The sequence below is a fragment of the Ctenopharyngodon idella genome, chromosome 19, assembly GCF_019924925.1.
Source record: "Ctenopharyngodon idella isolate HZGC_01 chromosome 19, HZGC01, whole genome shotgun sequence".
NCBI classification, from domain to species: Eukaryota; Metazoa; Chordata; class Actinopteri; order Cypriniformes; family Xenocyprididae; genus Ctenopharyngodon; species Ctenopharyngodon idella.
This window is the reverse complement of record NC_067238.1, coordinates 1,017,113-1,034,263: the sequence shown is the minus strand read 5'-3', so window position 1 is coordinate 1,034,263 and position 17,151 is coordinate 1,017,113. Positions and strand designations below refer to the sequence as shown.

Genomic DNA, 17,151 nt, shown 5'->3' with positions numbered 1-17,151 from the left:
ATGATAAAAAGATTGCCTTCTGCAAATATTTAAAAGATGGGGAAAAAACCCTTTCTCCACGATATTGAAGAAGGCAATTGCTGCACAAAATTGAAAAAATGCAATATGTGATAACTTGTTAAATAATGCGATATTCGATATGCGATACGATAATGCTTTAAGTGTGTATAATAAATTTAAATTATATTTAAAAACTGAAAATGATATAACCAACATACGTTTCATATTATTTTTGTGAGAAGAAAGCATTCCTGCAACTTGCTGTCACTTTAAGAACTGTGCAGATCCAATATATTGTTACACGCATGCTTCCTTTTTTAACTGTTTACTCCACTTAAGACATAACTGATTGTGTTTACGCGAATGCTCACCAAGGCGGGCATTTTGACATCATTTTGTGTGTGTTTGGCCATATAAACTGCGGAAGAGAACTGAATTCAGGATCGCACGCTGTCCGAGAGACGGCTTCTATGTATGCTTGAGTACTTTGCTTATTGCATTTAATAACATTAAGCATGCCACATGTATGTATCTGTCATGTCTCCAGTCTGCTGTCTGCGTCGACAGAAAACTTTGACCTTTTATAATCTTTTGAAGTATTAAAATCATGCAGTTATTCGAAAGCTGTTGCGATATGCATATCACGACATTTACATTTGCGATATTTCAATAATTTTGACATCGACATTTTGCTCACTCATGTCATTCGAAACCCATGAGACTTTTGTTCATATTTGGAACACAAATGAAGTTATTTATATTTCTTTCCATTCATCGAAAGTCTAGGAAATCAAAACTTTCAGCACCAAAAAAGTCATGAAGGCATCATAAAAATAATCAACGTGACTCCAGTGGTTCAATATGAATTTCATAAAGCAATGTAAAGTATGTGCTTTGGGTGCAAAAAAGAAAAAAGAAAAATTAGGTCTTCATAAAATATCTTCACTTGTGCATAGTAAGGTTGTCAAAAGTACCGGTATTTCGGTACCAAGTCACTACTGAAATTTTAAAAATGTGATGCTTCGGTACCAATCGGTAAATTTAAAAAATGTGACGATATCAGCATTTCCCCCTGCATTTTGAGAGTGCTGTTGAGCAGATTCTGTCTAACTTGAACACCTCTGATTGGCCATTGTGTTCACACACTCAACAGATATGTCTATGATTGGCTACAATGATCAATGCTTCAAAAACATGTTGTAAATAAACATCTTTGACGCTCTTCAGCGAGTGCTTGCACAGATACACATGGGAGCATTTGAAAGCAGGAGTCTATCAGCGGATCCGCTGCCTGCTTTCAAACGCTCCCATGTGTATCTGTGCAAGCGCTTGGTGAAGATGTCTATTAACATGTTTTTAAAGCTTTGATCATTGTAGGCAATCACAGACGTATCTGTTAAGCGTGTGAACACAATGGCCAATCAGAGGTGTTAAAGTTAGTCAGAATCTGCTCAACAGCACTCAAAATGCTAGGGGGAAATGCTGGTATCATCACATTTTTAAAATTTCAGTACCGACTTGGTACCGAAGTACTGGTACTTTTGACAACCTTAGTGCATAACTCTCTGAATTTTCTTTTTTCGGTGAACCATACCTTTAAATGGCTCTTTGTGACAGCACACATAAACAGATCTTCTTTCCTGCATTCTGGTTTTATACGAGCCAGTGAAAGTTCTTTGAAAGTTTGTGGTAAACTCTTTCCCTGCCAGCACAGGCCTGAGCTTTTCCTGCTTCCCCCACCCCTATCATTCGATGGGGAGTTCCTCTGGAATAAGCCCCCTGGTTTACACAGCTGTGGGATATTTCCTTTAAAGGAAGCGAGCTGGACCCTTACCGATCCGCCTGGTGGTCTTTGGATTGAACTGCTCCAGTGGCATGGCTCTCACCCCGCTCTTCTCTGGCTTTCCATAACACTTAACACCTCTTGTTTAGATTGCCTCCATTGAAACAGTTCTGAATTATTGTAGTGTTTGCTGTGCCTGGGTAGTGTTCTGTATTAGCTAATGTTGTGAAATACAGGAGGCTAGATGGATGCTTGTTGTGTGTTGTTTTTCATCTGCTCAAGGCAGGCCTGTAAAGATTTGACACAACACAAACAGTGAGTTTCGTAACGCACAGAGACAGGGCGGGTTACAGATACCGCAGTTTTGCATTTTTGGGCGGCTGACAGGAAAGCCCTGATCTATCAACATTGTTGACGCAGAGTTCAATGAAGGACTCTGTAATTAGCTCTAGTGTTAACATGGTAAACTTTCTGCCCGTAGTCACCTTTTTGTTCATTTATCAATGTCTTTCCCTCCTTCCTTAATGCTAAACACCGTCTGCATATACACTTACACCTCTTGCATGGAGTGATTCAGAGTTTAACTACTTAAAGGATAAGTTGAGGAAAAAAAAACATATTTCGTCATTTACTCACCCTAATGTTGTTCCAAACTTATATGGCTTTTCTTCCTACAATGGATCTAGAATGTACCTTTTTGTACATTGTCAATGGCAAGTAAATGGAGAAAACAGACCAACCATAAACAGTTTCACGTTATTTTATTAAAACATATTTATTTTTGTCTCTGTTATAATACGTTTGCTACAAATATGCAAGAAAAAAACAAACAAATAATATACACAGTCACAGGAAGTGAACCTGCACCTGTCACGATTGCTTTGTAATATGGTTCCTCATTTTGGAGGCTTAATATTGCATATATGGATCACCAGAAGTGAAAAGTATATACATTTGATGGTATATATTTAGCTCAGTCAAATCTGTTTTCTTTACTTGTAGACACTGATTTGCGCACATCAGCGTTGGTGGATTCTGATTGGCTGTCAGTGGTTTTATCATTCATCAGCTGAAAAAACATTCTGAAAGTTATTCCAACAATATAATTTTAGCTGTGTTATGCTGTTATGATCAGGCTTGTACATTAATACTGTGTATCAAGTTTTGTTAAGGTTTAATTCAATTATCGTTAACTGAAATAAAAATAAAAACGACACATTACAAAAAAACGATAACTAACCAAAACTGTAATGTGTGTTTGGCAAAACTAACTAAAATAAAATAAAATTATAGATTAAATGTCCTTAGTTTTCGTCTTTGTCAATGAGACAAAGAGCAAATAACGTTCAGCTGCATTTCCTTTCCCTGCGTCACACACACACACACACACACACACACACACACACACACACACACACACACACAGCCCCTCCGTGAACGTGTGTTCGACGTTGAAAGCAAGTTCGCGAAAGGTTGGTATCTCGTGAACACCTTTACACAATCACACATTAAAAAGTGGTATAAAAATATTTTTAATTCTAAATATAATTTTGTCAGTGTGTTAATGTCGACCCGAGAAGCGATTGCTACTTTAGAAAGTTAACTATTCACAAGTTTGAGGTAAAATGCACTTGGGTTGTCGATGTCAAAATATTTTTGAATGAATATTTTCTAAAATTGTATGATGTTTTTGTTGAGTTATTATTACACAATACTTTTTCTGACCTTTTTGAATCTTGCCCCTGACAAATAACCCAAATTAAAAAAAAAAGACTAAAACTAACACTAAAACTAATAAAAACTAAACTAAAACTAAGCATTTTCAAAAAATAAAAACTAAACTAGCAAACCCAGTTTAAAAACTAATTAAAACTAAACTGAATTTGAAAACAAAAAGTCAAAACGAAATAAAAACTAATGAAAAATGCAAAACTCTAATAACCTTTGTCTGTGCTCATAAGTAGTGGTGCCTGATTAGGACCATCCTGCCAAGTTTGGGGTCTCTGACGCCCATACACTTTTCGGACAGAAAAATAAAGAAGAAAATCTTTACAAACACAGTAGGGTTTCCAGTGTTTTCTGTGCATGGACCCCTAAATATACAATCTACTCCTGCAACACTGCCAACCTGCAGCTTACGTGAGCTTGCATTTCTGGTCTCTCGCATTCGAATGCATATGAATGGAAGTCAGTGGAGTGAAAAGTGTAGTGTGACCGCCCTTTTACTCACTAAAGCCAATTGTTACTCTTATGTGATGTTTGCCGTTTGATAATTTTGAACCCTAGATATCTAAGCACAGAAGAATCAGCAGCAGAATATTCACATCGTTCCTTTCCATACAATAAAATGAATGTTAATGTCAGCTGTTGAATTCCAAAAAGAACAAAGGGACACCCTAAAAGCGCAGCTCTCAAATCTTATTTGTGCTTGCACAATATTCAAAACAAATTTTTACACTTTAGTTGGGAGACATAAGAAACAATGAAAAACATACTTTTGTGTTCAACTGTAGAAAGAAACTCATACAGATTTGAAGTGACATAAGGGTGAGTAAATGTTCGAAATGTTTGTTTTTGGTGAACTATCGGTTTAAAGATTTTGTACTAAATTAGTTTCCTTAAACAGCTGCAAGTTGCGATGCCATAAAACTCCTGCAAGCTACAATTCCATAAAATCTTCTGCTTTTTATGTGGATTTGTTCTAGCAGGGAAATTCTTCACTCTGGCAGCCCTGTATTCAGTATCATGTGTCTTCCAGGAGTAACTCCACCATCTTGGCTGTTTTTCTGGTCTCAGCTGCACCGGGAATGGCAGAAGTGCATCTCAGTACCCGCTTCGCTCCATCACTCGCTGTCTGCTTTTTATTGTTTCCCTAATTCATAATGACATTTTAAAAGAAGACCGTATTTCACTTGATGTTTTCTCAAGACCACGGGCCTGTTCTCAAAGACCACATTCAGCGAGCAAAATAAATCCTGTTGGGCTCTCCCTCATTCTGCTCAAAGAAAGCAGTTGAGTTTGCATATCTCCAGGCTGTGAGTGGAAGATGTTTCAGTTGCAATGGTGAGGTCACTGTTGTTCTGCCCTTCTGGAAAACATTTAGGATTTGAAAAGAAGCTTTGCTTTGTTTGAAGGTTCTCTCCCTGTTTTACGTGCTGCTTTAGCTGGCTGTGGAAGTGGCACTGGGTTGGGCACTTGTTAAAGGTCAGGAGAGAAGCCCAGCTCTTCTCTGTGCCAGCATGCACCCAGTTTCCTTCACACTGTCCTCTTTGTTCCAGGCCTTACAGGAACCACGTTGCCACGCATCCAGTTGATGGATCGCTCACGGATGCTTGGAGGAATTGTTCTGTGAAAAAGTCACTTGTTGTTGGAGACGTGCATTGTGGGGAAGCACTTGAAGTGTGTGGAAATCAAATGTCAGCAATATTTTACAAATAACACAGACATTAATACATTTATTCAGCAAGGATGCATGAAATTGATCAAAAGTAACAGAACTGTTTTTACTGTATTTTTGATCAAATAAATGCAGCCTTGGTGAGCATGAGAGTTCTTTCAAAAACATTTCAAGTCTTATGGACCCCAAACTTTTGAACAGTAATGTAAGTCATAAGAGTTCAGCCTCATGATAGTTTTATTGTCCGCTAGGTGAAAAATCATAAGTCTAGTTGGTTTTACAGGTTACCGTGTTCCTTTTCTAAACAACCCTGGTACTTTGAGTTACTCACATTTATAGCACAAACTTTAATTCAATTCATCCAGCACAGTTAGCACACTTAGGCCTGGTTTCACAGACAGGGCTTAGCCTAAGCCAGGATTAGGCCTTAGTTCAATTAGGGCATTTAAGTAACTTTTATAAATGTGTCTTCGAAAAAAATATTACTGGTGTGCATCTTGAGTCAAAACAATTGCACTGACATACGGTATTTTAAGATATCTCAGAGCAAATTTCTTTCAGTTGAAACAGTTCAAACATGCATTTTTAGTCTAGGACTAACTTAAGCCTTACAGTATCTGTGAAACCGGGGGTTAGGGTTAAAGGTTAAGTATGAGCGATGGTGATACAGTGATGCTTGTCTTAGCAAACACCACTAATAAAGTTTTTGTTTTTTGAGCATCCTCTTTGTTTATCTTGGTTCTCAGCTCGCCCTCTGGTTCTTCTCCTGGTTTGCACTTTATCATATTGAGTCTGAGTTTCAGACTGTTTAGATTTTCTCTCCATCTATCCAGATAAATAGTATTCTCTTGTGGTTCATGGAATTCCACAAATTTCAAATGCCGTCTGCGATTCCCAGACTCAAGCAGGGAGCGACCCCATATAAGTTCATGTCAAAGCTGATTACATTATGCCACTCCTCCAGACTGATTTCCTGTTTTTGGAGTTAAGTTTAAAAAACTGAAACATCTCAGACATTCGAACCGTTGAGTTTGGTAGATTTGCAATCAAGTTCCTTATAGGGCCCTATGATTTCTGCCATGTAGAAAACGCAGACAGAATCGTGGAATCCAGTTCTTAATATAGAATTTATTGTATAACACGGAATGTCACGGAATTTGGCAAATTTTGGATTAACAAATCAAAAGTAGGGCTGCATACTAATAATTAAACCTCTGTTGTGCAGTTACATTTTAAATTTGATTACTACAATTATTTCTTTCTTTGTAAGAAGTCACAGAAAAATTAAAACAAAATTGAAAAAAAAATAATAATAAAATGGAATTTGTAAAAAAAAAAAAAAAAAACCATGGTCCCATTGTTTGCGGTATCTGTAACCATTATTGTTTATATTTTATTAAATTAAAAATTAAAGTAAAATTTAAAATTTTATGAATTCAATTGATTACACATGCTTTTTGATGATTAAAATGTAATATTAAACCATTAAAACAGAATCCAGAAAAAAATTAAAAACAGAAAATGGAATTATTAATTAATAAATAAATCAGATTTAATTGGGCCCTAGCTTTAGCAAGCACCACAAAGTTACTGAAAATATTTAATTAAATAAGAATATAAGAAGTGAATGTGTAGAACATTGTGGATGATGGCTGTTCAGATTCTGTGGAAATCTACAGACTGAAATCCCTCACAGTCCTTGTTCACAAACAACAGAAGTGATGAGTGAGTCACATCCTGACGTAATGTCTTATTCTCTGTCCTGCAGGAGAATCAGGTTTGGGAAAGTCTACACTCATCAACTCCCTGTTCCTGACAGACTTATATTCACCAGAGTATCCCGGACCCTCTCACAGAATCAAGAAAACTGTTCAGGTAAGATCCACTCGGCATACGGATGTATCCTCTTTTTACCATGAGATCACCTCAAAGCGCTACAGTGATGACATTTTTGTTGGACAATCTGTAAGTTCGCATCGCCCTGGTTCCCTCAACGAAAACAGATTTTTCCATTGGCTTTTGGAACTCGCCACCATTAAGCTTGGGACAACTTGATTTAAAAACATTTTCCCTGAAATGTTGACTTAGAATAGTTTGCAAAAGCATGATTATAAACACAATGAGGCTGTGAAAGTGGACTAGTGAGTAGATGAGTTTACCTCTTTAGTGTGATTATATTTAATGTCCCAGAAAACCTCTGTAGTCCCACAGCCGTCTTTTTCAAAACAAGTAAATGCTTTAAAAAAATATATAGGGTGATATTACTGATGTATTTTATGTCATAGACTAAAATGTGAAAATAGCTTGTGTTAAACACAGACCTTATTTCAGGCAAAAAAACATTTAAAAAAACCCATTGACTTCAGGACGATATAACCAGAAGTGCTAAAATGCAACTTGTTTCTGGGTTTTGGCCTACAAAAATATGTCATCCCTGCAGTATTATATAGAGCTGTTTCTCGCATCTGGATCGCATATGTTTCAGTCTGCTGTGTGTAGAGTTGAATCTCTTGCCGAATCAGCAGTATTGTGGTATCAGCCTAGTATCAAACTTTTATTTAGAAGCTCATGCTAAAGACAGCTTCCCATTTCTCTAAAGGAAGGAATATGTGATGCGGCCTGCTGCTAAAATACCAAATAGCAGCTGTCAATTCAGTGAGCATTAGAACTGGATTGACAGGCATTGTCAATCACTATCGAACACAGGTGTGACCCATGATCCCTCACAGGCTTTTGTGGTATGTGGTTTGTCAGCTATTGTAAAGAATGCAGTGATTACAGTACCACACGATTCACACATTTCAGGAGTTTTTGCAGTCAACAAGACGTGATCCAGGTCTTAGTGGTCGTGTGGACCATTTTCATGAGGTGTTGTTTTTTTCTTAGACTCTGTAGATCTGAGAAACCATGCAAAAGATTGAGAAGATTGTGTTACATTATGTAACCATGCTATCATATGACTATCATGGACACAAAGATGTGTTTGCACATGTACTGAAATCCTCTGCAATCTCACAGAAATCAACCCCATCTACTTGATGTTCAGGCAGCTAGCTGTCCCAAATGGCATTACTGTATATTATCAGCAACCATGGGGCTAAACTAGGGTAAAAAAAATGTGATTTAAAGAAAAACAAAAAAACAAAACCTTCAGGTTTGCTGTGCTTGTTTGCAGGGCTTCACAATTTGGCCAAAATTTTGTGATATTATATATCAATATAGCTAAATAATAGTAATAACACCGGAAGATAATCAGCTACTCACGTGTAAATGAACACAGTGCTGTGCTTCACCCTGAAACACACAGTGCATATGTTTAATTAAATCAGTCTTTGAGATTTGATAATTGCACTAAACCATAATCAGGCAGCCATAGGCTAAACAAATTAATCTCTAATCAGAATGTTTCCATTGAGCTTAAAGGAACACTCCACTTTTTTTGAAAATAGGCTCATTTTCCAACTCCTCTGGAGTTAAACAGTTGAGTTTTACTGTTTTCGAATCCATTCAGCTGATCTCCGGGTCTGGCGGTACCACTTTTAGCATAGCTTAGCATAGTTCATTGAATCTGATTAGACCGTTAGCATCTCGCTCAAAAATGACCAAAGAGTTTCGATCTTTTTCCTATTTAAAACTTGACTCTTCTGCAGTTACATTGTGTACTAAGAACGACGGAAAATGAAAAGTTGCGATTTTTCTAGGCCGATATGGCTAGGAACAATGATATTGCGCAGCTTCTCTCACAAATGTCTCCATGGTTGCAAAGCACGCTCCCTGTGCAAGCAGGGGGTCACAGGCGCTGCGTAATATCATTGCGCCTGCTGCACCCATGGTACGGCAGCAAAGTTCCTTGATTATTACGCCAGAATTAGAGTATAGTTCCTAGCCATATCGGCCTAGAAAATCGCAACTTTTCATTTTCCGTAGGTCTTAGTACACGATGTAACTACAGAAGAGTCAAGTTTTAAATGGGAAAAAGATCGAAACTCTTTGGTCATTTTTGAGCGAGATGCTAACGGTCTAATCAGATTCAATGAACTATGCTAAGCTATGCTAAAAGTGGTACCGCCAGACCCGGAGATCGGCTGAATGGATTCAAAAACGGGAAAACTCAACTGTTTAACTCTAGGGGAGTTGGAAAATGAGCCTATTTTCAAAAAAAGTGGAGTGTTCCTTTAATAATGTCTATGCTGATAGATCAGGAAGTGATACTTTAGTAGAAATGGGTCAGTTTTGATATCATACTGCTCTTGGCTAATGTCAGGTGAAGGATTAGGCCTAGGTTTATATCTGGATTAATCTCAGGGAAACATAGTTTCCATTTATGAGATGCCCTTCATTTTTTTTTCACCACTGCCACACATCTGATGAGATTAACATACTGACTGAATAACATGACATGCTGTTATACCGTAGATATGAACAACTAGATGATTCATTAGCAACTGTTGCTAATTGCTGTCCTACATCAGCGAGTCTGCCATATTGGAAAGGTCAAAATCCGCCCATAAATGCATGCAAGTGAATTGACAGATGCCATGTGTTATTAATGCTAATACCCCCTCCCCCCATAAAAAGATGTAACCATGGGAACCATCACTACAATATATAACAGAAATCACTTGCACAGTAATTACTTTCAATACTGGGCCAATTTTTGTATTTGTACTTGTAAATCGATAATCTAATAATCAAATATACCAGCATAAATACAACAGAAGTATATCTGTTTATAATGTGACTAAGGGGATTTATATGACCTATATTAACTGCACAAACTGTATTATATAAACCTATAACCTTAAATGTTGTCTGTTCCAAGATTGACTGTTGACAAGGGCTGACGATATCACTGAAATTATAGCTCAGTTTTATGTGTTTTTGTGAACAAAATGTATACAAAAATGTATCACGGTTTCCAAAGAAATATGAAGCAATACAACAGTTTTCAACATTGATAAGAAGAAATGGTTCTTGAGCAGCAAATCAGCATTTTGGAATGATATCTGAAGGATCATGTGACACTGAAGGCTGGAGTAATGGCTGCTGAAAGTCAGCTTTTCCATTGCAGGAATAAATTACATTACAATTTGAGTGTGTGAAATGAGTTTACATGCTGATGAAATACCAGTCTAAGAATCTGAAGCCTCTGCTGTCAGATAAAACTGATCGTATCTCTGGTCTCTGTTCTGTCCTGCACAATAACAATGAACTTGTGTGTGGTTGTTTGCCTCAGAGAATTCTGGGAAGTGAGTCAGACAATCAGTATTTTAGTGATTTGTGTATTAGGAGTAGGAAGAGAAGCTTCATCACTGTTTCACACTGTTGCGTCACTCTTGTCAAACTGAAGAGCTCAAGATCTGTGTGAGTGCGTGCGTGTGTGTGTAATAGTTGTGATTATGCTTGCACACTTTAACCACCCTCTCTGTGGTCTGGCACCAGTGTCCTGACTATTTCAGGCCTGTGTGTGTTTATTTGGGAGTGCTCATTGAGACTAGTTATGTTGTTTATGTAAAGTGTTGGCAGCTCTCTAACTGGATATGCTTGCCATTGAGATGTGAATACATTGTGACAGTTTGAAAGATGAGTGTGTGTGTCTGTTCAATCCCTTAATACAACAATTTGTCTGTTTGTATTAACTTCAAGTAGTATGCCAATACTGCTAATCGTCAGTGAGTGAAAATGGCAACATTTGGAATGAAATACTAGTGTAAAAAAAAAAAAGTACTGTAGACTTTTGCGGTCCGATATATGAGTGTTGAAAGCTGAGGGTTTGGCAGAGCAGTGATGTGTCCAGACCTTCATACCTGCAGACATCTGAACCGACAGCAGCGTTTTTGCCCTCTGTGATATCAGACTCTGACAAGAGATGCTTGTAGGTGCAGTGAAGCTCTTTATTATGTCTTTATACTCTGTTCTGCTCTACCTTTTCTGACCTTTTCAGTTGAGCATGGATGACTGAAGCACTGACCTCTTTGAAAGACGACAAAATTACATTTAGTTCATTTTCAAAATAAAATGTCATTTTGTTTACTGAGACTTATTTTATGGCACTGTCCTGTGGTCAGTTTTCTGAGTTTCCAGTCAGTGAGATTCCAACACTTGATCATGACAGAAAGTCAGTTATAAAAACAAAATCAACCTCATTTACTTTAATGCATGTTGGTGGTCTTGCTGTGATTCATCAGTGAATATTTTTCTAAAGAAAATCTTTGAAATATAGTAATTTTCCAACAACAACAAAAAATGTGTGCAGTTTTATTTAATCTTTTTAGTTTTTAGTTCTTTTTTTGTTGTTGTTTATATTTTTATGTTTTCAGTGTATTTTTAATTTAATTTTAAGTTTAATTTAATTGTCTGTTAGTGTTCACTAGGGATGCACTGAAATTTTAGGTACTGAACATTTTTGGCCGAAACAGCTATTTTCGGTTTCGGGCCGAAATCAGTGACCAAAACAGACGTTTAAAGGGTTAGTTCACCCAAAAACCCAGAAAAATTCTGTCATTAATTACTCACCCTCATGTTGTTTCACACCTGAACGACCTTCGTTCATCTTCGGAACACAAATTAAGATATTTTTGATGAAATCCAAGAGCTCCATAGACAGCAATTTAACCACCACTTTCAAGGTCCAGAAAGGTAGTAAAGACATTGTTAAAATTGTCCACGTGACTGCTGTGGTTCAACCTTAATTTTATGCGACGAGTGCGCAAAAACAAAACAAAAATAACGACTTTATTCAACAATATCTTCTCTTCTGTGTCATTCTCATACACTGTTTACGTATAGCGCTTCCAGGTTCTATGTCAGAACACCGACTCAGTATTGGCCAGATCCTGCATCAGCATCACACGCATGCGTCGTGCTGCTCACGTGAACGGCATCAGCCAATACTGAGTTGACGTTCTGACGTTTCATCAAAAATTTCTTAATTTGTGTTCCGAAGACGAACAAAGGTCTTACGGGTGTGGAACAACATGAAGGTGAGTAATTGACCCTTTGCAAAGACCCGCCCCCCTTAGTTACTGTTGATTTGTCCGACAAGCCATGGCGCTGTCACGCCACACAGAGTGAAAAATACATCGCTGAGCAAAGAGGACACTGACAACACGTCGACAGACAAGACAGAGCAGGTTACTTATGATATTAAACAAAGTCCCAGCTTTCAAACTCAGTACACACCATTTTTCAAGTTCAAGTCCACCGAGGTTAATCTTCAAACTCCTGACTGCTTTGTCGGACAAAATGGCGGATTTGGCCTTATGATTGGTTAGATCGCTTGTCAATCAAACTCCCGGTGAAGGGTCAATTAATGACAGAATTTTCATTTTTGGGTGAACTAACCCTTTAATTAGCGCTTCTCTGATGGCTCTTTTTTGGCTGGTGTTCAGCGTCTATTTCATGCGCACAATGTGGATAAGCTACAACAGTTAAACATGTCAGCTGTGTGGACACTAGCACTGGATTGACATTGTTAATTCCTTGATTTTAATTGGTAACGATATGGTTTCTTAAATCTAAAATCTTTTAGTCTGTGCTGTTTTCTGTTGATGCATGAACAAAACTTCACTAAACATTTGTAGCTCGCCTTCCATCCAATAATCGCAAAAAGCTTTGTTACTTTTAATATGAAGCAAAGTACCAACATTACAATTCTGTCGATTTTATTATGAAATTCAAACAATAAATGTCGTTTTGGTGCTCTTTAAATATGGTATGACAGATCACTGTAGCCCCTCAGTTCAAGCAGCACGGATCACGGGCACATGAACCGATAATCTCCGATCTCCTCTTTACTACATCACAAAATAAACATGGATGAACATCAGAAGGTATGTTGAAAGATACATTACAACTTACTGAAAGTTGTTGTTCAATTTCGGTTTTTGGCCTAGTGCATCCTGAAATTTCGGCCCAGATTTTTCATTTTAGTGCGTCCTTAATCGTTATTTTTACTTTAGTAAAAAAATAACTCCCCCAGAGTTTTCAGTTTTAGTTTCTTTAGTCTTGATTTTAGTTTTTTAGGGCTGCAAAAGATAAAACACAAATTACTTTGTGACAAGTGACTTAAAGGGAAATGAAAATGGATGTTATTGCTCTTATTGCGAAAAATTCATCCATGCGTATGTTATTATTATTATTATTATTATTATTATTATTATTATTATTATTTTTATTTATTTATTTATTTATTTAATGTTTTAATTTTTTGGACTTTGTATTGTTTAATCAAAATGTCGTAACTCGATCTTTCTTTTTCGTGAAACAACAGTCTTTTCTTTGGTAAAGTATTCTGGACATCTCTAATCATTTAGTCCAGTTAAACCCCATCACTGCAAACTCCCATTCATTTGCCTCCATTTATGAGTGCAACTTCAACATCTCTAAATCCAATATCAACAACCAATGAATATAACCAAGTCCCTGTCTTACTTTTTTTCTGGAAATCTGCTACACTCAGATGCACGTCACAATACTGAATAAAAGATCTGTCGAAACTTCTGTTTCATTGTGATGTGCACCAGTTTTACTTGTTCAAATGAGAAGCATGTTATTATCGAGTCATGAAATGCAATGCAAATGGGTTTTTCTGTTGACTTTAAACCACACCCCAAATTAGTAACTTTATCGGGGCTGGTGCTGATGATGCTCTGTAGTTACTTGGTTTCTGTTGCCATTTCTGACACCATATGTCTGACAATTGCTTAAGACATTTATCCAGACTATCTCACCACCTCAACTGACATCAGGTCAGGTGAGAAGAGGACAGCCCATGCTAGCTGCTGACTATTTGTGGATTTTTTTCCATCAACACAGGAAGTACAAAGACCAATCAAAATCGGCGAGTCATAACTGTGCTTGTTTTCGCACTCCAGTCCATTCACAGATGGAATTTCAGACGGTTTTAAAGCCAGTCAAGATGTTCTCACCATTTGTGCATAGTTGCTGAGTGATTACACTGGTGTGGTGTAATTATCAGGATGATGTCATTGATTTGGAATTGTTTCGTAAGACAGAAGACATGGGCTGGGTGATCACACCTCAGGTCATTGTGATGCTTTTTGTTTTTGTTGTTCATGCAGTTTGTTGAAGCGACTTTAAGTAAACATAAAACTGGTCATCATCTACCAAAATCATGACAAATCAGTCCAACATGGTACATTTATGCAAACATTTGAATGTTTAAGAACATGAATCTAACCTAAATTCCTAACTACATTGTTTATTACTACAATAAACAAGTGTAGCTTAACAATACAGTGCTTGAGTTTACTAGGGATTTTTGCAAAAGTAAAATTTGAACAAACTTTTCTAATAGATTGGACATGGTAATTTTAATTTAGACTACGAGGCAGTTGATGCTTGATTCTGATTGGTTGACACACGTTACACCGTGTGCAGTTGTTTTTCTGGAAATGCACAGCTAAAGTAGTTCCAGGCAGGTCTTAACCACATTACAGTTCCATATTATTTTGCCAAATTATTTCAGTTATTTAAAAGGTCCTTAGAGACTACAACAGCAAAAGAACCAAAACCGACAAAGACCAACATAGGATAAAAACCTGACAAATGTCTTAAAATAAAACATCTGAACAGTGTCTTGAGGTATGGTAACCGTAGTACAAGCGGAATTATCATAGAAATATTGTACACCTGCTTTGCATCGTGACCGCATTACCACCTCAGCTGGGCATTATTTTTCGAATAATTCTGCGGTCCTTCAGTTATTCCTTACAAATTTCACAGTTCTGGTTCCTTTTAAATTTAAATGTAATTTTGAGGAAGAGAACATTTATAATTTTGGAAAATCTTAATTTCAAATTTCAACAGTAACAAATTGGGAAACATTCTGTTAATTTCTTAAAGATAAAAACAACAGATTTACCTGTTTTTGTATTATAGCCTGCAAGTTTGCTGTCTTTGTTAACATGCTTTGGATTTTTTTTTTTTTTTTCTTCTTATGTCATTTGCCACATCTATGAAACTGCATATATAAATGAAAAGGTGTGTTTACAAAGACTTAATCTCAAGAATCAATCACATGCTTGTTTGCTGAGTCACATGCTCAGACAAAGTCTCAAATCGAGATGTTTAAAGTAAAATGTTGCTGAACTATTATTTCTAGTATTTCTGTTTGGAAATATCAGGTAACATTGTGAAAATGAAAATGAGTTAACCCTGAAAAAGTATACATTTCTTTTCACCTTTTTTCTATTTTTTTTTTTTTTTTTTTTTCTGTAATGGTTCATTAACTAGTACAATCTTACGGAGCCCCGCACATGACATGTAAGAAAAAAAATTAAATCGTGCGCAAAATTTACTATTTCGTTCCTTCGATTTATAAATCATGCAATAGTAAATCGTGCACACATTTTAGTAAATCGAGGGAACGAATTAGTAAATCGTGTGCACGATTTAGCCTACTTTTTTTTTTTTTTTTTCCCCTGCATGTCATGTCCGGGGCTCTGTCCAATCTATATAAAATTGTCAAGAATTTTTATCTAGTAATCTAAACAACAGGAAAAGTTGTTGGAAAATCATGGAAATTCTTTGGTCAGAGGGTGCGAGTTTTTGAAGTATGTTTTTAAAGCTCATTTCACACAGCAAGAAAGTCCAGCTGCTTTCTTGAGTTACTAAGATGAGTGTTGTTTCAGACTGCAAGGTCTGAAGACAGGCATCTCTCAGAGGTGTGATAAAAATCAAGCACAGGAAGTATTATAAGGAAGTACCATTGACTGTGCTAGTCTTGTGGTTTCTTGGCAAAGGCAGGTTATGACATGGCAAGATGAATATCGAGCCCATGTAGTTATTTATGTTCTTTTTCCTTTTCCAAACATTGTCACGGTCATGTGAATAAACGGTTCAAGTCTTTACCAATAGATGTTAAAACGGCAGCTCATGTTTGAATAGACGTCACAGCACCATAGTTTCTCTGTCAGAGTCTTCCTTAGCATCAAACCCAGCCAAATGTTTTTTCAGTTGTTGCCTGCAGCATGTGGCTTCGCTCATCTATTTGCAGAGGAATCAGAAGGCTGCAGAGGAAACACTGTCTTTCTGGTTTCTCAGCATAGCTGGATAACAGCGGTGCTATATCATCTACATGTCGCTGCACGTTAATTTTTACTCTTCCATATTGTACAGAACCCATATCACTCCATGACTTCAACTTAAATTCATCAGAATATGTTACCAAAATGTGATGTCTGCAGTGTAGTCAGACTGAGCATAGGAATGTGTGCGATCCTTTTTAAAGGGTGTGGAAGGGAAGCTAGAATACAGCCAATTGTTTTTCCAAAACACAACTGGACCCACCTGTCTGAAATTCTCATTGGTCAACAAATACCAAACTGCATTGCAGCAAAAGTTTTGGTCACTGTTTTGTTTGTCCTCTGCATCCTTGCAGTGCCTTGAAATCAATGGATTTGCTTGTTCTCTGACTGAGCATAATGCTAGTAGGCACCCTTAGCTGTTCACACATACCCCTTTTCCATTGACATGGTTCCAGTGCGGGTTCCCGGTCTTTGTCCGTTCTCGAACCATTCCATGCGTTTCTACTGCAGAAAATGGGGTTCCGGGCCAGAAAGATTGGTTCAGCTCTGGTCCTAAAAACTTGCTGGTCTCGGAGCCGGGGACTGGGTGCGGAGAAATGCTATTGCTGTTTATGGCAGTCTTGTTGAGCAATGTAATAACGTTGCACTACATTGCTCTTTATATCTAAACATATAAAACTGTGCTAGCGAGAGCGAATGAATCAACGGTTTCGTTTCATTCTCAATATATCTCCAAAAAGCATAGTTAAAAACACTTCCGCTAAAAAAAAAACTCCCAGTACTGTGCCTACTGTGCCTCCCACTGCCTGCACAAACACTGTGACGCACACTGTTTGATTTTAGACAGTTAAGCCCTGGGTAAACATACACAAGCATTTCAAGCATGTGCAGTTTTGAGCAACCTCTCGCCATGAGATACA

At 37.2% G+C, this 17,151-nt stretch overlaps 1 protein-coding gene across 4 annotated transcripts in view; it reads left to right on the top strand.

Annotated features, from left to right (window-relative positions):
• Nucleotides 1-17,151, top strand: part of septin7a (septin 7a) — a 51,741-nt gene that overhangs the window by 10,438 nt on the left and 24,152 nt on the right. For all 4 annotated transcript variants that reach the window (XM_051872495.1, XM_051872494.1, XM_051872493.1 and 1 more), the window contains exon 4: nt 6,949-7,055. In XM_051872495.1, the coding sequence (XP_051728455.1) occupies nt 6,949-7,055 (107 nt within the window). The remainder of the gene's footprint in view (nt 1-6,948; nt 7,056-17,151) is intronic.